Genomic DNA, 23,159 nt, shown 5'->3' on the forward strand with positions numbered 1-23,159 from the left:
TTTTCCCTCAAAACTCGACAGTGCGCCTTATAACACGGTGCGCCTAATGTACGGAATAATTCTGGTTTTGCTTACCGACCTTGAAGCAGTTTTATTTGGTACTAGGTGTAATGATAAGTGTGACCAGTAGATGGCAGTCACACATAAGAGATACGTGTAGACTGCACTATGATGGCAATATGACTAAAGTAAACAACAACAATTTATATGTTCCATTGAAAATATAGAACATTACACACGGCGCTTAAAAATCTATCAAAATATTTTAGTACGACTTTGGTAATCTATGAAGCCGCACCACTTGAGGTGCTTCAACATACGAGTATTATTATGGTGTGTGTATAAGGTAAGACATATTATCTGGCGTATTGTTTTGCAATATTCCCATCCATCCATCCATTTTCTACCGCTTATCACTTTCAGGGTCGCGGGGGGGCCTGGAGCCTATCTCAGCTACAATCGGGCGGAAGGCAGGGTACACACTGGACAAGTCGCCACATGCAAAATAAACTTTTCTTACTTTCTGGTACCTGCTGATCTGTTTTTGAGATCTGCATAAATCCTGAAAATTTGCGCGCGTCCGCCTTTGTAGTCTGTGGTGACACCGTAGTCGATCAGCTTCTTCTTTTTCTCCATCTTCTTGTTATGGGACATTCATCCTCCACTGTTGCCATTTCTAATATAAAGTTCTTCCTTATATCTGTCAGTAAACTCGCCATGAAAGCGCTAAAACATAGCAGTATAGTGACTTTACATTATTCAACCAAGGAACTTTAGTTATTAGAGAGTTCCGGTGGGACGGTTTTTCACAGGACACAACAGGCCTTGTTGTTGTTTCCAGATGAGGAAATGCTGCTCCGTTATTGATTTAAGTAAAGTCTGAAAGTCATTAGAACAGTTAGCTCCATCTTTTGACACTTCTTCCACCCCCGTCCTTGCACGCTACAACAAAGATGACGGGGAGAAGACGCTGCTGAAGGTGAGCCACGTAAATGAGACCGCCCACAAAACTGCGCATACGGAAGCGACTGTCAGAAAGCGGCTTGGAGATGATCTGTAAAACATAATCCATGCAACTTTTTGACCAAAGAACCACCATTACATGTTATATAGACCACAAGAAAGTGTTTTCAATTTAGAAAAAAATAATAATAATATGACTCCTTTAATGTGCCCTATGAACCTTATATATGAAAAAATATCAAAAATAGACCATTCATCGGCAGTGCGCCCAATGGTCCGGAAAATACGGTACATTTCTTTTAAGACAACAGAGCCTGTATCCTTGAATATTACTATAATATCATTATTTAAATGGTGCTCAGCTGCCGTGATTAGTCGACGTAAAAAAACATAAAAAATAGTAAACAGCATTTTTGGAAGTGGAAGGGTCGTTTTACTGTTGACAGCCTATTTAGTCCTAGTCTCCCGGTTAACAGCGGCCAACCAGGTGCGGCTAATTAAAGTAGCCATCCACAGTATGGGTATGGAGCCATTACTACAAATTACTGATCCTAATAAACTACATTTTTTACAAGTATCATTACCACTAGAGGACAGGAGGAATAGCTAAATATGCAACACACCGAGCAAAAGACAGCAGGAGCAGACAAGAGGCAATGCTAACCGCTAAATAGGGATGTAACGATGTAAACATTTCATCTCATGATTACTGTGAGCAAAATTATGACGGTTATTATTACTATCTCAGTATTGTTGAATGTGCTCAAAAAGTACTTACAATCACTGAAATCTTTTCACAAAGTTATGAAGAAAAATAAAATAAAATAAATATAAATAATGTTAGAAAAGCCTCGGTTTCGCATGCTTTGTGTTTCTTATGCTTCACTGATAGTGTTTTAGTCTTAGTATTTTAATCTGTTTTAATGGCTAATCTTTCATTGTTTAAAATACTGGTTTGTACTATCACACTTTAATATTTAATCAAATAAAAAGTGCGTTACAAATAAACTCTATTATTACTATTTAATATATCTGGCGGAAGTTGTGTCCTACTCTGTTTCGCGGTCCTTGAAAGCACCGAAAATAACCCAACCTCCGTCTCATATTATCTGAGTATAGATCGATCACTGGGAAACACTAAGAGAGCACAGATTGTAGGTTAAATTTGCACAATTGAATAATTTAGTTGCTCAGACAGTAATGTGTTTAAATAAGTTTAGATTTGGGTATGTTGTTTCTTAATGGGGAAGACGTTAACGACTCTTGTTTTCATGTTAGCTTTTATGCGAGCGAGCTGGCGCCAGTCAGTCCGTACGTTTATCTAAGTGCCGTTAATCTCGGTTTTTCGATCATTTTATTTTAAAACGGCAATACTAACCGTCAGGAGTTTTACTGCAGTTATTTTTACTCTATTACGGTTCATTGTTACATCCCCACCGCTAAGGTAGCTTGAATTCATAGTAGCGAATAGCATACTAGAATATCCAGTTATGGCCAGGGCCGCCTTAATCTAAGGGGGACATAAACTTGTATGAACACATTGTTGTCAGAACAACTAAGATATTCATGCATATTGAACCTACCGACTCTAATGGTAGATCTATACTCGAAGGATTATGACATGGCTGAAAGTGTCTACAACAGGAAGTGAGCTTGCATGATGTCACAAAAAACAGGATGTGAAATGAACAACACACGTTTTGCCTTTATTATTTAAAAAAAACCCTCTAAAACCTTTGTAAATTAAAACAAAAAAGATAAACACTCAAATAGACAAATACGGCTTTGAAGAAGTAAGAACCATATTTTAATGTGTCTTCTGCCAAGAAAGTATATTGTGTGTCTGTATATTTCTTTTATTTTATTTTTTACTAAAACGTGGTTATTATATTGTATTGTGTGTATTTTTTGAGCATATTCAACAATACCCTGATAATAATGATAACCGCAATAATTTTGTCACAATAACCGTTATTAAAAAAAAGTGATATCGTTACATCCCTAGTGGTATAGTAATGTAAATCTTCTCAGGTTAGATCAACCCCACCCCTAGCAGTACCGGGGCAGCGACGAAAGGAGCCAGTTTTCGGCTTTAAACCTCAATTGCATTGCCGTCAAATGTTGCGCCTCCGAAAGAAAAGAACACTCATTCTTGTATTGTCAAGACATTTCAATAAGGAAGAGGAAATACACTCAGAGTTTCAATGGTCCATGAATCTTAATGAGAACAATTAATTCTCTTTATGGTCCAAGTGGCCCTCTGATTCCAGTGACATTATTTCACCACCATTAGATTACCTTGCAGAATAGCCTGTTCGGTGGCCACAATAAATCGCGACAGACACATAAAGAAGTTGAAGGTGAGCATCTGATAATTAAAAAAAAAAGGGTGGGGGGGACACACGCAATTATTTTCAAGAGGAGCGGAGCACCGTGAGATGCTTCTTCTCAGCGGAATGCTCCTATAAAAAGGCAGCTAGTAGCGACACGGTGTGCTGCATGTCTTATTTAAAAGAATAAAAGGTACTTAGAATGACAAATAAAACACAGAAGTCAGCTTCTTTGATTCAATGCACCCTGGCTGCGGAGAGTAACAGCTTTAAGGTAATGTGATATTTATGTTTACTGAGGCCTAACAGAGGCTGTGAAAGACGTTGAAAGAATTCATTGAAAAAAACTCTACAATGGCCAGCGTCCTTCTCCTATGGCTCTTTCAAGACAAGGAGGGTAATTATGATAGTTCCTTCGTTAATTACATTCATATACATTGGAAACGTCAACAGCCAAGCGGGCGGCTCATAATGACTATTTTTCACATGCACGGTCGCCGTGCTCTTAATTGAGGCTTTGGTTCGCAAACCCAGACTTGGGGGCTGGGAAAACCAACAGGCTGTGTTGACAAAAGCCCAAAGACGGCCATTAAAGAGGTCATACAATGCTTGTTTTCCCCTGCATTTAAAACACTCCCTCTTTGTCTATATAACTTGCAATGGTGGTGCTTTGGTACAAACGTTGCATAGGTTTTGTTTTACTGACTTTCTGACTGTCTCTTCAGAATGCATCGTTTGGTAGGCGCTCTTATTATGTGCTGAAATCCCCCTCGAGGCCAAGCCCACTTTGACTGCATCTCCAGCCTGTCAGCCATGGTATTGTTTTTGGCGCTACCATATCGAGTCTTCATTTGTTAGTATACTTTACTTTTCATTAGAAATGGCAAGGGCGGAGGATATTAGCACGATGTGCATGTAAGAGCCAGTCTGCCTCACAACAAGAGGATGGAGAAAAAGAAGGAACTTATTGACAATAACTTTGGACGACAATAAAAATGGCAGACTTGCGCAGATGTTTCCGGGTAAACCTCTACCATATATGGAGATATGCATTGAAGTAACTTAGGCAAAATACGTTACTAAAGGCTCAAATTCCAAACAGCATATTTTGAAGAAGACAATATTGTTTTATACATTTTTTTCCTCATCACCCATAGTTTCAGTTCACATTTTCAGGACTTATGGGGATCCCATATACTGGTACACAAAAATAGGTAGCACCGTGTAAGAACACTTTTGCATGATACAATCCCTTTAAGAAAGGTATGTCAAACATGTGGCCCGTGGGCCGGATAAGGCCCGCGAACAAGTTGTATCTGGCCTGCGAAATGAGTTTGCTAGGTGTAAAAATTAGCTGCATTTTTAAATGAAAGAAACAGCTGTTTTATTGCTGGATGTCGCAATACTGTAGCAATTCTGTTAGGCAAGCAAATAGTTTATACCGGGGTGAGCATATATATATACCAAGCAAGAGGTACACGGTAAAGCGGGGCTGTGACTCCTCCCCCTCGACCCAACGTAAAACAAACGGACGTAAAATAAAAATTGGTAACCCCACTTAAAATGCTGCATGAGACACATTGATATAGTTCTGTGAAAATTATAGTCTTCTGTGCAAATTTAAAGGAATTGAACAATGTGTGATTTACTGCAATACTGTCAGTCTTTTAAGTTTTTCTATTTGGTTTGTTGACATTTTTCACACATTGAACAACTTTTTTTTTCTATCGATACACAGTGATGCCTAGAAGGCAGGGAGTAACTCACCCCTCTTGAAAGGTTTCTACCTCAGTTTGTATGGTTTGTTGAGTTAGCACGATTAATTTGGGGAAATGAAGATTGGGGTAGTTGATACATAAAATATTTTTATTTAATATTTATTTTGTTTTATGTTCAATCCTATATGGGCTGAGTTTAATTGTTTTGTATATGCATTGAGATTAAGTCTAAATGTATTGTGTTTTTCATGGTGTTTTCGAAACTGCACCAATTTTTTCCTCAGAATTTTCAACTAACTTGAAGTGTTTTGTCAGGGGGATTATTTGTGATATGTACATTTTCAGAATGTGCTTGTTCTATTGTAGGTCGAAGTAAAACAAAGAAAACAATCTGAATTTGTTGTAGTTGTATTTTTAAGTTATTTTGCAATGATTTTACCCGTCCGGCCCACGTGGGAATAGTTTGACACCTCTGCTTTAAGAATTCAATGATGATCATCCCTGCAATTGACTTTGTTTTATCCAAGAGGAGACTGAGGGCATCAAGAAAGCAGTGGGCTGCAGCAAAGTGGAGACTGTGGTAAGGCTAAGCTCACGTTGGCACATTTATTTGTTGCCATGTTCCTAACTGAGGCTTTGCTTTAAAGACACAAACGTGGGTGTTGGGTGTCCAGATTCCAGGCTCGGTCGGTAACACAAACAGTCGGTGCTGACAACAAGTCAGAGTTCAGGGGAGCACGCAGCCCCCACTGAGACGTCGCTGATAACCCCCCTTCAACAAGCTTGAGTCAAGAATCACATTTCCAGCTGAGCATCCAGAAGTTCTGAATAAAAATGTGGCTACCTGATACGCTACTAGGGTTGTAAGGCTACATGTATTTGTAGTCTGATTTGACAGACACAGTGCCAAAGACAAGCCAGAGCTTGAATCGCTGCCATGACGTAAAAATCTCGATGTTTGGTGGCCTCTCTCCATAAACCGGGCTTAGCTGGGATAATAACGGCCATTATCAGTCTGATGTCAAGTCACCTCCCAGCACATCACAGAGTAATTTAAGATTCTGTACCGGAGTCTTCGCCATTCTTCTCACTCCATTCCAGGAATGGCACATTGCAAGAGTCAAGACTGCTGCTTAAAAAAATATTGTGCTCAAAGAGGGGGGTCATTTTCTCCGAATATTACACACGCATGCACGCGCGCGCGCAGACACACACACACGCACACGCACGCACGCACGCACGCACGCACGCACGCACGCACGCACGCACACCCAAACACATATATATAAATGTCCACTTGCCGTGTCGCCAACGCTGCCATGGCAACACAATTTTAACACAAGGAGGAGAGGATAACCTGTGACATAAAAAACAAACACAATACTCTAAAAACCTATTCCATATTCAGGCAGTCGAGGGAAGGGTGAAGAGGCCCAGTGTTCATATCGGGTTTGGGAGATTACGGAATTTGATAGGGTCCAGGCCTCAGCTGGAGAGAGTGCCTTGGCGTGCCTCATGGTAATCAAGAAGAGGGTTTTGGTAGGGCGACGCAATCGCCACCCGGGAGTCGCCCCTCATTCCAAAGTGAATCTGTAATTTGTGATTGGAAATGAGGTCTTTCCTCAACACTGGGGACCGCTTTATCACACCTGAACTGCATCCAAAATTAAAAGGAGGCTATGTGTGACATCCCACAAGACAATGTTCGACTCGCAGTGTCTCACGCCTCACTTTTCAGCATCCATTTTCTATTACTGTACATATATCGGTTTTAATGAAAATAATATACTTTGGAGTAGTCAGTGTACAGCTTGTAAAGCAGTATAGATTTACTACTTTTGTGAAAATAGTTAGCAACATAAGTGAGTAGCAGGATAATCGCGTCTGCTGGTGGTAATGTCAAGTTTGAGGGCTGTGCGAGTGCTGTTGGAGGAGTTGTGGTTCAATGATGGAAACCAGAATTCCAACATATACTGAACAAACTGCTAAGAGTGTTCTGACGGGCATTGTGGTGTCCTACTCTGTTCAGTGGTCCTCTAAGGCAGTGGTTCTCAAATGGGGGTACGCGTACCCCTGGGGGTACTTGAAGGTATGCCAAGGGGTACGTGAGATTTTTTTTAAATGTCTGTCAAAAAGAACTGTGAAAAGAAATGCAACAATGCCATATTCAGTGTTGACAGCTAGATTTTTTGTGGAAATGTTCCATAAATATTGATGTTAAAGATTTCTTTTTTTGTGAAGAAATGTTTAGAATTAAGTTCATGAATCCAGATGGATCTCTATTACAATCCCCAAAGAGGGCACTTTAAGTTGATGATTACTTCTATGTGTAGAAATCTTTATTTATAATTGAATCACTTGTTTATTTTTCAACAAGTTTTTAGTTATTTTTATATCTTTTTTCCAAATAGTTCAAGAAAGACCACAACAAATGAGCAATATTTTGCACTGTTATACAATTTAATAAATCAGAGACTGATGACATAGTGCTGTATTCTACTTCTTTATCTCTTTTTTTCAACCAAAAATGCTTTGCCCTTATTAGGGGGTACTTGAATTAAAAAAAATGTTCACAGGGGGTACACTAGAGAACCACTGCTCTAAGGCACCATAAAAACATCTACGTTTCATATTTCTCCAAGTTTAAAGTGATCGCTCAGTCTAAGAGAGTACAGTTTGTAGGTTCAATGTCCACAATTGAAGATCTTAGTTGCTCAGACAGTGATTTGTTTGTATGAGTTTAGATTGGGGAATGTCATTTCTTAATTGGGAAAGACGTTAATGTCTTTTGTATTCATGTTAGCCTTTAAGCTAGCAAGCTAGCGCCAGTTCGTCTGTAAGTTTATCAAAGTGTGGCTATCAATTACGGTTTTTCGATAATTTTTATTTAAAACAGTAATAGTAACCGTCGAGTTTTACCACGATTATCATTTTTACGGTTTATCGATCATCCGTAGTCATCAATATGTTTCTACTAATAATCAACATTCTAATAGAGCTAAATTAGTTTCAGGGGTTCCTCTGGGTTCTATTTTTCCATAGCAATGATTTAAACACATGTTTGAAGGAATGTACTGCCTCTTATATTATCAGATGATACCTGTCTTTAATATCACATTCTAATATTGATTGCTTGACAACAGAAGCAAACAAAGAACTGTCTAATATATCTGAATAGTTTAAAGTTAATAAATTGCCACTTAATTTTAAACGAATCTATGATTTTTAGTACAAAAGCTAAATTATTCATAAATAAATAATGATAAATGGATTAAACTTGTATAGCGCTTTTCTACCTTCAAGGTACTCAAAGCGCTTTGACAGTATTTCCACATTCACCCATTCACACACACATTCACACACTGATGGCGGGAGCTGCCATGCAAGGTGCTAACCAGCAGCCATCAGGAGCAAGGGTGAAGTGTCTTGCCCAAGGACACAACGGATGTGACTAGGATGGTAGAAGGTGGGGATTGAACCCCAGTAACCAGCAACCTTTTAGGAAATTGGTAATACAAAAAAATAACTTGAAACAACATAAACTTGCCTGTAGCAAGATGATCACATTGATTGGTATTTTGACAAAAGGTTGTTATTTTAGTAATGTTTTTTGTATGTTGATCCACATAAAATGTTTTGCAATAGTGCTACTTGTCAATCACATCTTTACGAAATATTATTAATTCAAAATAAATGACTGAAAATAATGCACTTTTCCAGTTTAATGTTCTTATCTGCTCCTCTTTTTTAAGAAGAAAACATTTTGACAATATTCAATGTTTGTTTTGATTTTTGTCTACAGTATTTGTATGTATATGAATGTACATTTATCTACTGATTTGCGAATCATTTTCCAATTTTTTTCAGATATTCTTTTGATGTACATACAAAACAAGACATTGTGGGGACTTGTATCTACCATTCTGTGGAACGTCAAGTCAGCAATGTACGCTGTAATTACTTGGGAATAAATTACCACCAGCTATTCAATCCACAACTACATTATCTTCTTTAAAAACAATTAAATGCTGTGTTGGTCTCAAGTGACCTAAGATGAGTATGTTTATTGTATATGATATGTTGCATTTGACTTGTCTATTCTTGTTGCTGTGATAATTGTGATGTCTTGGGGAGTGATTTACAAGACCTTAGGGTCTTATTAACCTTTCCCACACATGTGTTTTACTTTACATTGTATATTAATTGCTTGTTGTGTGTTTGTGTGCAAATGAACAAATACAAATGATGGAGGAGTGGAAGAACATTTCAGTAATAACCTGAACAGCTCAGCTCAATTCCATACCCAAGAGGATTAAGGCGGAACTAGATAGCAATGCTCACACTAAATATTCACACAATTTGGTCATGTTGACTGTTAATCTCGCATTTCCACTGTATGTGTAAGGGCTGCTGCAGGGCGCCTGCACGGAACGTCTTTTGACTTTTTTTGTAGCAAGCACCAACACAACAGTAACATCATCCCTGGCAAGCCTTGTACACACGAACACACACACACACACATCTCATTCAAGTCCCGCTAACCACTCCCTTGCATCCTCACCCCTGTATCAGCTGGTATTTGACAGAGGCCCCCAAATAGTTGTCCAGGATATACCTGTAATATGATTATTTGTTTGTGGACCACAAGAACCAGCATGTTCTCATTCATTTGTGTCAACCAGGTAAACTGACGTCCAATAACCTTTGACAAGTTGATTTCTGGTCCGTCCCCGCCCATTAAGACATTTCAAAGAGTAAAATACGATCCACCTTGAACACGGATTATTTAAGTTTGAAAGTAAACAGGATATTTTATTATTTTGTGTGCATGATTTCCTGTCCCAAACAAGCATATTTTAGCTCAATTGATTTGCTGTGTTGCGCTGTCTGGCAAATACAGACGCTCCCTTATTTAGAGCAGGGATGTGATACGGCACCGGCATGGCGCCGCCGTGCACAAGGGTTTTGGCAGTGGTGGAAATCGACACATTGACTTGAATGGAAACAGAAAGAGTCCACCGCCGATACGCATCCAGTGGAAATCCGGAGTTAGGTGTACTCATTGCGTTGCCAGATATTCAGACAATAATGTCTGCTAATGTAAGGAATACGTTTGGTTGAGCTTACCCACCTCGAAGCAATTTTGTTTGGTACATGGTGTAATGATGAGTGTGACCAGTAGATGGCAGTCAAACATAAGAAATAAGTGTAGGCTGCACCGTTTGATGTGGCTCAACAAATGAGTATTATTATGGTGTGTGTATAAGGTAAGACATTATCTCTCGTTTTGTTTCGCAGTATTAACTATCACTTTTCTTACCTTCTGGTACCTGCTGATCTGTATTTGGGATCTGCATAAATCCTGAGAAATTGCGCTCGTCCGCCTTTGTAGTACGCGGCGACACCGTAGACGATAAGCTTCTTTTTTTTCTCTATCTTTTTGTTATGTGGCATTCATCCTCTGCTGTTGCCATTTCTAATATAAAGTACCGTAAAGTTCTTACTTATATCTGTCAGTAAACTTGTCATGAAAGCACTAAAACATAGCGGTGTAGTGAGTTTACATTATGCACCGAAGAAACTTTAGTTATCAGAGTTCCGGTCGGACGTTTTTTCTGGTCACACATTTTCGGTGTTGTTGTTTTCGGATGAGAAGATACTCCTCCGTTATTGATTTAAGTACAGTCTGAATTAAAACAGTTAGCTCCATCTTTTGACACTTCTTTAACTCCCGTCCTTGCACGCTACACCGCTACAACAAAGATGACGGGGAGAAGACGCTGCCAAAGGTGGGCCATGTAAATAAGACCGCCCACAAAACGGCGCATCCTGAAGCCACTATCAGAAAGCGGCTTGAAGATGATCTGTAAAACATAAACTATGCAACATTTTGACCAAAGAACCACCATTACATGTTATGTACACCACTAGGAAGTGTTTTCCATTTAGAAAAAAATTATAATAATCGGGCTCCTTTAATGCACGGAGCAGGGATGTGATACGCCTTATATATAAAAAAAGATAAAAAATACACCATTCACCGGCAGTGCGCTTTATAATATATAATATAATACCTGCTCAGTGGCCTTGTGGTTAGTGTTCGCCCTGAGATCGGTAGGTCATGAGTTCAAACCCCGGCCGAGTCATACCAAAGACTATAAAAATGGGACCCATTACCTCCCTGCTTGGCACTCAGCATCAAGGGTTGGAATTGGGGGTTAAATCAGCAAAATGATTCCCGGGCGCGGCCACTGCTGCCGCTCACTGCTCCCCTCACCTCCCCGGGGGTGAACAAGGGGATGGGTCAAATGCAGAGGTTAATTTCACCACACCTAGTGTGTGTGTGACAATTATTGGTACTTTAACTTTTAACTTTAACTTTAATCCGGTGCGCCCTAAGGTCCGGAAACTACAGTATATCTATTGCTATATCCAAGTTTATTTTACTGTGCTGAAATGTGAGACAATCAGTGCAACCCCGAAACTTCCCTGCACGTTTTCCTGTAGAAAAGCAGCCCTCACCTTCAGTGGGGTCCGGCGGTCCGAAGTGGAGGTCGTAGCGCAGGACGTAAAAGTTATTCCACACGTACAGCTGGTTGTCCCTGGGGTTGTAATCCACGGAGGTGATGTACTGGTACTGGTTAGGGAAGGCGATGTCCGTGTACTCTCCCTGGCTCAGCTTGGTGTTGTAGATGTAATCAATCTGGCTTCTGCTGCTGTCACTCTCGCCCTCCTCGTAGGTGGAGCGCACCACGTGCAGCACACCGCACATCATGAAGGCGTTGGACGCCGAGCGCTTGTCATAGGCCGTGTCCCATGTGGCCTCGAAGCGCAGCGTGTATGGGTTGAGCTGGCTCACCACAATGCGCCCGTTGTTCTGCTCGGTGGCGTAAATGACCCACAGGCCCCTCTCGTCCACCGCCAGGTCGATGTCCGTCTTGCCGCCCCAGCGGTAGGGCGATGTGTCGTGGTAGTTCGCGTTGTTCACGATGGCCTCGCCGCTTTTGATGCGCGTGCGCAGGTCGAACTTGACGATGTTGCGCGTGCGCTCTTTGTTGAAGAAAATGGCGCCGTCGTAGGCCACGAAGCCGGTGCCATCGACGCGGTGCGGCAGTTTGTACGTGGTCGTCTGACGGTTGTTTTGGAAGTCCTCCAGAGAGGCGTACTCAATGAGGGTGTCCGTGCGGTACGGCGTCCAAGGCATGAAGAAGACCTTGTCGCCAGCTTGGAGCGGGTCTTTGCACCACGACCCTGCTTGCTGCTCGGCCTCGTAGAGGAAGGTGGCGTCTCCTACACCCTTCAGAGTCCCGGGACAAATGAAAACTAGTGGAAGACAAGAGAGTGAAGCAATGACAATCAGGGATAGCATCTTTGAGGTTTGCACATGTGGTAGCATCACTCTTGCTGAGGACCAGAAAGACTGTTTGGAGGAATATAAACCCTGTAAACGAATGACACGACAAGGTGGACACATGCACAGTGCTACCATGACAGGGGTCAAGAACCACCATTGAGAGGCTTGACGTCTGTGTGGGAACAACGGGTTGTCAATGGCAGGGGGGGAGGCAGCAAAGCAAGCGGAAATGGAGTGGCACAGGATTGTTACATTATTGGGGCACAGGAGGAATCACTGATGGCTGAGCGAGATCACGGCATGGAGAGCTTCTCCTAATTGGTCCTTGGTGAATGAAGGCCCTGTCTCGGGCAGCCATCACTGCTGTAGAACATCACGTGCTATGGGTGCAGCTACAAACTACATACAGGGGTCATACTGCTTTTCCAAGTTCAGATCCAGCTGTAGTCAAGTTTTGGCAAAAAGAACATGCTCCTAAAGTCCTGCAAAAACACGGAATTCAAGCCGACGGGAGTCCTCCGCATATCTTATGCCATTTAAAATGCCACCACAGATGCAGTAACGTTTATTTATTGAGCTAAACAGGTCTCCGTCAGAAACTATAATAGTATAACTGAAAGGACAACCCCCACAAAAATTTGTTGCATTTTGTCACAGTGTCCATAACTTCGATGTCAGTAAAGTTCAAGGGTGAGTACATACCTTCACTGTTTTTACTATTAGGAATGGTTCATTTTTATTGCACTTGTATGATAGTGAAGGTGTTATGATGGCCATAGTTTGACCTTGGCACAGATCAATTAAATTTGCAAATTTATTGTGGAGATACGAAGAATAAGTTTTTTTTTTTATATGTGATCACATTTCAATAATTATTGTTTGACATTCAGTCTTTTGTTATCAACATTTGCTGTCTTGAAACTGTTATCAATTCAAGCACTTACGACAATCAGCTTTTCCTAATATTTCACATCTTGAGGAGGAAACTTTAAGCCTATTAAAACTTTGAAGCACAGTACGGTAATATATATATATTAGTCATTTTTCTAGGATTTATACCAGGGCTACTTAACTGGCGGTTAAGTCTGGCATGTGAAAATCATCAGACCAGATCGACCCAAAACTTGGGCACAACTAATTTTGGCAGCAATTTCTTAAAAACAGTGTTTTAGCAGTAAGTCGTTCAAAACAGTGGAGCACGCTTGTTATATAGAGCAGTGGTCCCCAACGTTTTTGTAGCTGCGGACCGGTCAACGCTTGAAAATTTGTCCCACGGACATTATTATTATTATTTTTTATTTTTTTCATAAAGAAATACAATCATGTGTGCTTACGGACTGTATCCCTGCAGACTGTATTGATCTATATTGATATATAATGTATATATTGTGTTTTTTATGTTGATTTAACAAAACAAAAACAAAAAAAAGTTTTTATTTTATTTATTTATTTTTTTTTAAATTTCTTGTGCGGCCCGGTACCAATCGGTCCGCGGCCCGGTACCGGTCCGCGGCCCGGTACCGGTCCGCGGCCCGGTGGTTGGGGACCACTGATACAAAGGATCTTTAACAAACATTTTTGCAGTCGGTCCCTAAAATCAGCAACGCGCCCCTATCATACAGAAGATCTTTGACTTTTAATATTTTAAATAAACGCCCTGTGATGAGGTGGCGACTTGTCCAGGGTGTACCCCGCCTTCCGCCCGATTGTAGCTGAGATAGGCGCCAGCGCCCCCCGCGACCCCGAAGGGAATAAGCGGTAGAAAATGGATGGATGGGACGGATTTTAAATAAACATTTTTTTAAAAATTTGTATTTCTTTTGCGGCCGCGGCCCGGTACCGGTCCGTGGACCGATTGGTAGCGGGCCGCGCCCGGTGGTTGGAGACCACTGACATAGAGCACATATGTGTCAAACTCAGGCCCGAAACGTCACTTAATGTGGCCCGCAAAAGCCTGGGAATAATGTGGATAATTAATCTTTCTTATTAAATGTTTTCATTGCTTCCATTTTGACAGAAAAAAAATTCATATGTTTTAAACTTTGACATACCGTATTTTTCGGACTATAAGTCGCTCCGGAGTATAAGTCGCACGGGCCGAAAATGCATAATAAAGAAGGAAAAAAACATATACAAGTCTTTATATATAAGTCGCACTGGAGTATAAGTCGCATTTTTTGGGGAAATGTATTTGATAAAACCCAACACCAAGAATAGATATTTGAAAAGCAATTTAAAATAAATAAAGAATAGTGAACAACAGGCTGAAAAAGTGTACGTTATATGACGCATAAATAATCAACTGAGACGTGCCTGGTATGTTAACGTAACATATTATGGTAAGAGTCATTCAAATAACTATAACATATAGAACATGCTATACGTTAACCAAACAATCTGTCACTCCTAATCGCTAAATCCCATGAAATCTTATACGTCTAGTCTCTTACGTGAATGAGCTAAATAATATTATTTGATATTTTATGGTAATGTGTTAATAATTTCACACATAAGTCGCTCCTGAGTATAAGTCGCACCCCCAACCAAACTATGAAAAAAACTGACTTATAGTCCGAAAAATACGGTATATACAAATATTCAATTGTTATAGATGTGAATCTTTGGGCACCTCGCCATTCGATTCCGATTCTTGGGGTGAGAATTTGATTCATAATCGATACTCGATTCAACACGATTCTCGTTTCAAGCTGATTTTAGCAATGTATCATTTGGTATAATAATAACAACACCTTAACAAAATAGCTTACAGGTTACAATACCTCATTTTGGATGCTGACGTATGACACATACGTGCACCAAGTAAGCATAGAGATGGCCTAAAAAATGTTTTTATTATTAATTTGTCAAAAAAATTCAATATATTCGATTTTTGAAAATGACTAACAAAATTGGGATTCGAATGTGATAAAAAAATTTTTTTACCACCCCTAATTATAAAACACCGTATGATAGAAAAATAACAATAAATACTTAAATATCTGCTTCTCGCCTTGACTTACAATTTCAAAGCAAGTTATCCATCAATTTGTACGTACAAAAATCTAATTTAATATAATGAGGCGATTATACTTTTATATTCTTACATTCGCTGTTACAAGCGGCCCTCTGAGGGCAGCCATGACTGTGATGTGGCCCTTGATGAAAACAAGTTCGACACCCGTGACTAGGGCTGCGAATCTTTGGGTGTCCGACGATTCGTTCAATATCGATTCGTGGGGTCACGATTCGATTCAAAATCGATTTTTTCCGATTCAACGAGATACTCGATTCAAAACCGATATTTTCCCGATTCAAAACGATTCTCTATTCATTCTATACATAGGATTTCAGCAGGATCTACCCCAGTCTGCTGACATGCAAGCAGAGTAGTAGATTTTTGTAAAAAGCTTTTATAATTGTAAAAGACAATGTTTTATCAACTGATTGCAATAATGTAAATTTGTTTTAACTATTAAATGAACCAAAAATATGACTTATTTTATCTTTGTGAAAATATTGGACACAGTGTGTTGTCAAGCTTATGAGATGCGATGCAAGTGTAAGCCACTGTGACACTATTGTTAATTTTTTTAAATTTTTTATAAATGTCTAATGATAATGTCAATGAGGGATTTTTAATCACTGTTATGTTGAAATTTTAACTAATATTGATACTGTTGTTGATAATATTCATTTTTGTTTCACTACTTTTGGTTTGTTCTGTGTCGTGTTTGTGTCTCCTCTCAATTGCTCTGTTTATTGCAGTTCTGAGTGTTGCTGGGTCGGGTTTGGTTTTGGAATTGGATTGCATTGTTATGGTATTGCTGTGTATTGTTTTGTTGGATTGATTAATTAAAAAAAATAAAATAAAATAAAAAAATATTAATAAAAAATAAAAATAAAATAATTAGAATCGATTCTGAATCGCACAACGTGAGAATCGCGATTCAAATTAGAATCGATTTTTTCCCACACCCCTACCCGTGACATACAGAATCTTTGACTGGTGTTTTTGCAGCACGTTCTTAAAAACAGCATGGTGCTTTTTGTCATACAGAGGACCTTTGATAAGCGTTTTTAGAGTAACTCCTTAAAAACACAACACTGCTTTCTCAGAGGATCTTTGAATAATGTTTTTGCAGTATAAGCCCATAAAAACAGCAATGCCTCCTGTCCCAGAGGACAGTTGACTGGTGTTTTTGCAGTACTTAATTAAAACAGCATTGTGCTCTTTGTCATTCAGAGAATCTTTGAATAGTGTTCATGCAGAAAACAGCAGAGCCTCCTGTCACATAGAGAGGATCTTTGACTGGTGATTGTGCAGTACGTTCTTAAAAAACAGCATAGTGCTCTATCATATCAAGGACCTTTGATAAGCATGTTTGCATTACGTCATTAAAAACAGCATAGTGCAGTTTGTCATATAGATGATCTTTGAACAGTGTTTTTGCTGTATAAGTCTATAAAAAAGCAAAGTCTCCTGTCAAATAGATTATATTTGACTGGTGTTTTTTCAGAAGGTCCTTTAAACAGCATAATGTTCTTTGTCATATACAGGATTTTGAATAGTGTTTTGTAGTACAGTCCATAAAAAAAAAGCAATGCCTCCTGTCACAGAGGATCTTTGACTGGTGTTTTTGCAGATACTTTCTTAAAAACAGCATGGTGCTTTTTGTCATACAGAGGACCTTTGATAAGCGTTTTTTACAGTACACTAGAGGATCTTTGAATAATGTTTTTGCAGTCTAAGCCCATAAAAACAGCAATGCCTCCTGTCCCATAGAGGACCATTGACTGGTATTTGTGCAGTACATCCTTAAAAACAGCATTGTACTCTTTGTCATTTAGAGAATCTTTGAATAGTGTTCATGCAGAAAACAGCAAAGCCTCCTGTCACATAGAGAGGATCTTTAAATGGTGTTTTTGCAGTACGTTTTTTAAAAACGTACTGCATATCGAGGACCTTTGATAAAGCGTTTCTGCATTACGTCCTTAAAAACAGCATACAGCCGTTTGTCTTACAGATGATTTTTGAACGGTGTTTTTGCTGTATAAGTCTATAAAAAAGCAAAGTCTCCTGTCACATAGATTATATTTGACTGGTGTTTTTTCAGGAGGTCCCTAAAAACAGCATAGTGTTCTTTGTCGTATAGAGCACCTTTGATTAACAGTTTTGCAGTAGGTTCTTAAAAAATATTTCCCAGTGGCTGTTAGTTGAATAGCTCTGGTTAAATACAACAGTAATAGTCTCTGGAAAAATCTGAACTCTTTTTGTCTTTAAAAAAATATAGTCCACATGTGCAAACAACCCTCCTATGGATTTAACAGTAGGCAGTAGGAGGAGAGAAAGAGACGGGAGGCATCAACACCACAGGAAAAGGAGAGGACAGAGAGAGGGACGAGGACCAGACCAGCCATTTACCTTTTTGCTCCACTTCTATTTCAGGCAGTGGAAAAGATGGCAAAAAAAGAGTGCAAAAGGAAGAGAAAGGTTATCAAAGGTCATCTGGCAGGTACAAGAAGATTATTAACTGTGAGAGGATGTGATCATGAGATGAAGCGCAGGCAGCTTTTTGAGGGCAGAAGAGCTACTGTAGTTGGAAGCGAAAAGAGATGTTAGTAATAATGATAGAAAGTGTTTGTGTGAACCCTTTAGAATGTTTTAAAAGGTAGAGGGTGAGTATTTTGTCACGTGTGAACTTTATTAAGATAACTTGCTGGCCTACACACTTCCAAGATGGAGCATGACATGACCGATGAGCAGCACAGGCCCAATAAGGATGTTTTTATTCATGGACAGTTGGCGCCGCATCAGCCAAGGAGGAGGAGGAGAGGCTACGACCCACATGAAAAATAGCTAGTTAAGAAACAAATGACAGCAAGGAGGTTAGTTGCAGAAAGGACGGAGGAGGGCCGGAGGTGAAAGGGAGGTCTGTTTGAAAGAAGGGAAGAAAATAAAGTGAATATTTCAGCCGGTGTTTACAATTCATCAGTACTAAGTACTTTTACAGCGCACCCATAAATCTGAGCTATGCTCTAATAAATGTGTCTCAAACAAGCTTTCAACCAGGATTTATTCTGATCATAAACGCAGACTTCGCTTACATCTCGTCCAGCTTCAATGGAATGGCTACATTTAACAAATATGTCCAAGTTTTAATGACTATGTTATATTTTCTCTACAGTATCTACATACAGAATTGAGTCAAAAAGTGAGGTTCTTATCAAATCGCATATGTCAAACATTGAAATCATATAGGCCAACTGGTGTGTGAAATTCAAATAAATAAGTGTTTATATATATTTTTTAAATTACATCAAAATAATTGGTTGTGATTATTTAAAAATACAACCTTAAGTTTAGGGAAAAACACTATTTAAAAAAAATAAATAAATCAAATGAAGTGAATTATATTTATATAGCGCTTTTCTCTAGTGACTCAAAGCACTTTTACATAGTGAAACCCAATATCTAGGTTACTTTTAAACCAGTATGGGTGGCACTGGGAGCAGGTGGGTAAAGTGTCTTGCCCAAGGACACAACGGCAGTGACTAGGATGGCGGAAGCGGGGATGGAACCTGGAACCCTCAAGTTGCTGGCATGGCTACTCTACCAACCGAGCTATACCGCCCCTCTAAATATATTTAGTTGTTTTAAGACAACATAAATAAATAAAAAAATAATCATACATACAAATAAGACAATTAAATCAAACAACTATTTAAAAAAAAAATCAATTAAACTATCAATATTATTATTACTATTTTTTTCTTTTAAGTAAGTTTGTAGTAGATTCAACTACCATAGTACTGCAAAAATATTTACAAATATAAATAGTACTAGTAAATAGTGAATGCAATATAATAAAAACATTGAATAATGCATTTGTGTATATTATCATTAATTAAAAATATATGACAAATCAACCAAAATTAACTACTAAATTCCTACTTGCACCCCTTAATACACAAATAATAATAACAAATACTAAATAATACTAATTATCATTCAAATATGACAAGCCCCATTAATTAAAATATGTATATGTAATAATTATAGTAGCTAAAATGATGAAAAAAACGTGAAAAAAATGTGTGTTCTTTTCCCCATGTACAAAATTAGTTAAATTTTGTCACAAGGTCCCTCAGAGAGAGAGAGTGAGATTGCCAATAACTGTCATAAAATTACATCACTATTGTGCAGCTTTTTTGTATGTGTGTGCGTGTGTGTGTGCATGTTCAAGCTAAACCCTCGCATCGCACATGCTCATAAATTGAGTTAACGTGCTGTGCAGCAGGCTTACAGTTTCTATTTCCATGTTTTGTTTTGCTGATGCAGTCGTGTCAGTTGGTGGAGAGCCGTAAAATTATGTACATGAAACTCCACAATTCATTACTGTTGACTTGTTGTGCTGTTCTAACAGCTCATCTAGTTGCAGATAGCTGTATAAACAAACACATATACTATATCTTCTCTTTAACTGTATCTTCTCTTTAACTATATATATATATATATATATAATGTATGTATGTATATATATATATATATATATATATATATATATATATATATATATATATATACATTATATATATACATATATATATATATATATATATATACATTATATATATATATATATATATATACACATTATATATATATATATATATACACATTATATATATATACATATATATATATATATATATATACACATTATATATATATATATATATATATATATATATATATATATATATATATATATATATATATATATATATATATATATATATATATATATATATACATTATATATATATATATATATATATATATATATATATATATATATATATATATATACATATATATATATATATATATATATATATATATATATATATATATATATATATATATATATATATATATATATATATATATATATATATATACACACACACACACACACACACACACACACACACCGGTATACTATATATATATATATACTATATATATTACTTGATATAAAAATTATAAAACATTTTTTTCAAAACAGGTTACAGGTTACAAAAGCTCCTCTTTGCTGCTGACGTATGAATGTATCCATCCATCCATCCATTTTCTACCGCTTGTCCCTTTGTCTCAGCTGCATTCAGGCAGAAGGCGGGGTACACGTATGAATTTATTTAAAACAAAAAAATATATATATATTTTCATTTTTTAAAATATGTATAAATTCTGGATCAAAATAAATGACAGTAGTGATTCAGATGTAATAACAAATAAACAAAATGGTTTGGACACTCATGACATAAACTAAACATTCCTTATTATTTTCTCTCTCTATTAGAAACATTTCAAACCCAGGAAGTAAAACAAACTCAGGAACAGCTGAGTCATGGAGAAGGTGTAGGTCGGATTAAATAAACTGGGCTTCTTCATACTCCTTTTCATTCATGTTAAATTGTGCTAGAGCTGGGCGATATGGACGAAAAAGTATATCTCGATATATTTTTACTTAAACTCGATATTTGATATACATCTCGATATATTTTCCGGTGAAAATATACAAATAAAGATATACATTTTTGAGCGAGATTCACTGAAATTTAAGTTTATGACAACTGTAGTGTAAACAGTCAGTGGTACATTTATTAACCCAGTTAGTCAAGAGGGGTATTGACAGCACAGAAAAGAAACAAAAATAAAGAAATAAAATGGAAAAATATTCTTTCTACGTAAAATACATAACATAGCTGTGCAAATAATACAAAATGTATCAAACTCAGATAAAAAATAAATTTGCAGGCAGGCACTTTTTAATTCCCAGTCGACGATATAATGGACTGTCACACACGTACGGTTCTGGTCAGCGCCAAGTAAGTGACTTGACTTAATTGTGCGGTTATGATCTTCCTCACGTCGGCATACATTTTTGGCAACATTTCTCATGCGAAATATGCCCGGCCTCGCAATCGAGAACAGTTTTGATTTGGGCTTACATGGTAAACAACTCAAATGAATGTTTTATCCAGACGCATACAGTTTTCCAAATGTGGCCAAGTAGACGCATTGTGGGTTTCCTGGACGTGGTCTACATCGCTAAAAGAAAAATCTAAAGAAGAAAATCCCTCTGCCATCTTCCACTAGTTTTTAAAAAATATAAATCGCCCGCTTGAATATTCTCTCTTCTCTTCTACGACTCTCTCGTTGTCATTTTGGATGTCTGTTGTGATTTCCCTTCCTGGTTCCATGACCCACTCTATCTTGCCTCTGATTGGCCTGTCCCTAATGTTTTGCCCTAATCTCAACCAATCGTGACTCATCATAGCAAACAACCAACCCATCATGGATGTTCTTATACATGCAAGCACATCTTGGAAGGAGGAAGGGGAGGGGTTTAGTAGGCCATGGGGTGTTGAGAGGGATTGAGGAGCGGGGGAGAATCAAGGAACACAAAAAATAAGCAGTGTTTTGTCATTTTGACGTGAAATAAATTATATTGATGTTCTTAATTCGTTTGTTGTTTAAAAATATATCGATATATCTTACAAACTCAATATATCGCCCAGCCCTAAATTGTGTAGGATTGTGATTTTCCTTAATGTACCTTCGCTAAGCATATTGCAAAATAAATCAGACCATGAGCAATTAAGCGTGGTAATACTTACTATAAGGAACACACTCATACTGGACCTCTAAGTACTTGTAGGTGCCAGGACATGGGTCAGGAAAGACATCGGAGCCAGTGACAACCACACACTGCGTACGGTTGTTGCACCTAGAGGAGAGGAGGTGAAAAGAAAGATTGACCAAAGATTTCCTCAGCACCCACAGAAAGATTAGTCTGAGTTAATTGGCAGCTTTAGCACTGAGCATAAGGAAGGACTGTCACATGTGCATAAAGGGAGAGACGTGATGAATAACAGCTGCTAAAGGCATGCCAGGTAATAGCGATGGCATTTTCCTTTAACGGCGTCCTCGCAGCACTCTGGAGGAGAGGGAAGACAGCCATTAACAAGGAGACACAGCAGGTGTGTGTGACATGTAACAGACAGCAGCGTCGGCCTCTGCTGGATGAGGAGCTGCTTCCTGTGCTCGTGGGCGACAAACACATAAGAGGGACGAGAGGTTGTTTTAGCCTGCTTTGCATTGGAAACGCTTCGCCACTATAAATTAACAGCCTCCTCGGCACATTGCAAAAGTTTGCCCCTTTTTTTTTTTTAGTTAAATGTTTCTAGGTGCATGGAAAGTTCAAGTTGAGGCGGGGAGGGAGTAGGTAGGGGGGGTTGCAGCATAAAAAATATATATATACAGCGGCGGACCCAGTTTTCCGTTTGCACTTCAAACGAGTTCACTTGAGGCAGAGGGAATGTGAGCAGTGACTGAGGCAAACATGGAATCCTGAACAATTTACATGGCCAGGATTGCAGGAGGTCACCAGCCATTTCATGCATTAAAAACATACATTTAAACATTGGATGGGACATTTAAAGCACCATTAGTAATTCAAGAGAGCCTTGTAAAGTTTCACAGTAGGATTGTTTTGCACAACAACCACATTTGTACATGTGGTGTACATTAAAGTAGCGTATAAATATCGCAAGTATGTGCATTTATTAGGAAGAGACCCGGCTCCCTTTCAAAGCACAATATTTGTCTTTGAACCAGAGAGTGCTCACTGGGAATGCTAATATTCAATATTTTGCCATTGGAAACCAATTAAATAGTCTGTGCATCAATTTAGCAACGTGTCATCAAAGAGTAAAAATGCATTTCTT

General features: G+C 38.4%; 1 protein-coding gene across 6 annotated transcripts in view; it reads right to left on the reverse strand.

Moving 5' to 3' along the window:
- The window catches only part of LOC133630768 (adhesion G protein-coupled receptor L2-like), a 245,338-nt gene that overhangs the window by 91,147 nt on the left and 131,032 nt on the right, over positions 1–23,159 (reverse strand). For all 6 annotated transcript variants that reach the window (XM_062022490.1, XM_062022488.1, XM_062022491.1 and 3 more), the window contains exons 4-5: positions 22,050–22,159; positions 11,534–12,334 (exon numbers count right to left, since the gene is read on the reverse strand). In XM_062022490.1, coding sequence (XP_061878474.1) covers positions 11,534–12,334; positions 22,050–22,159 — 911 coding nt within the window. The remainder of the gene's footprint in view (positions 1–11,533; positions 12,335–22,049; positions 22,160–23,159) is intronic.

The sequence above is a fragment of the Entelurus aequoreus genome, linkage group LG16 (genome assembly GCF_033978785.1).
Source record: "Entelurus aequoreus isolate RoL-2023_Sb linkage group LG16, RoL_Eaeq_v1.1, whole genome shotgun sequence".
Classification (NCBI taxonomy): Eukaryota; Metazoa; Chordata; class Actinopteri; order Syngnathiformes; family Syngnathidae; genus Entelurus; species Entelurus aequoreus.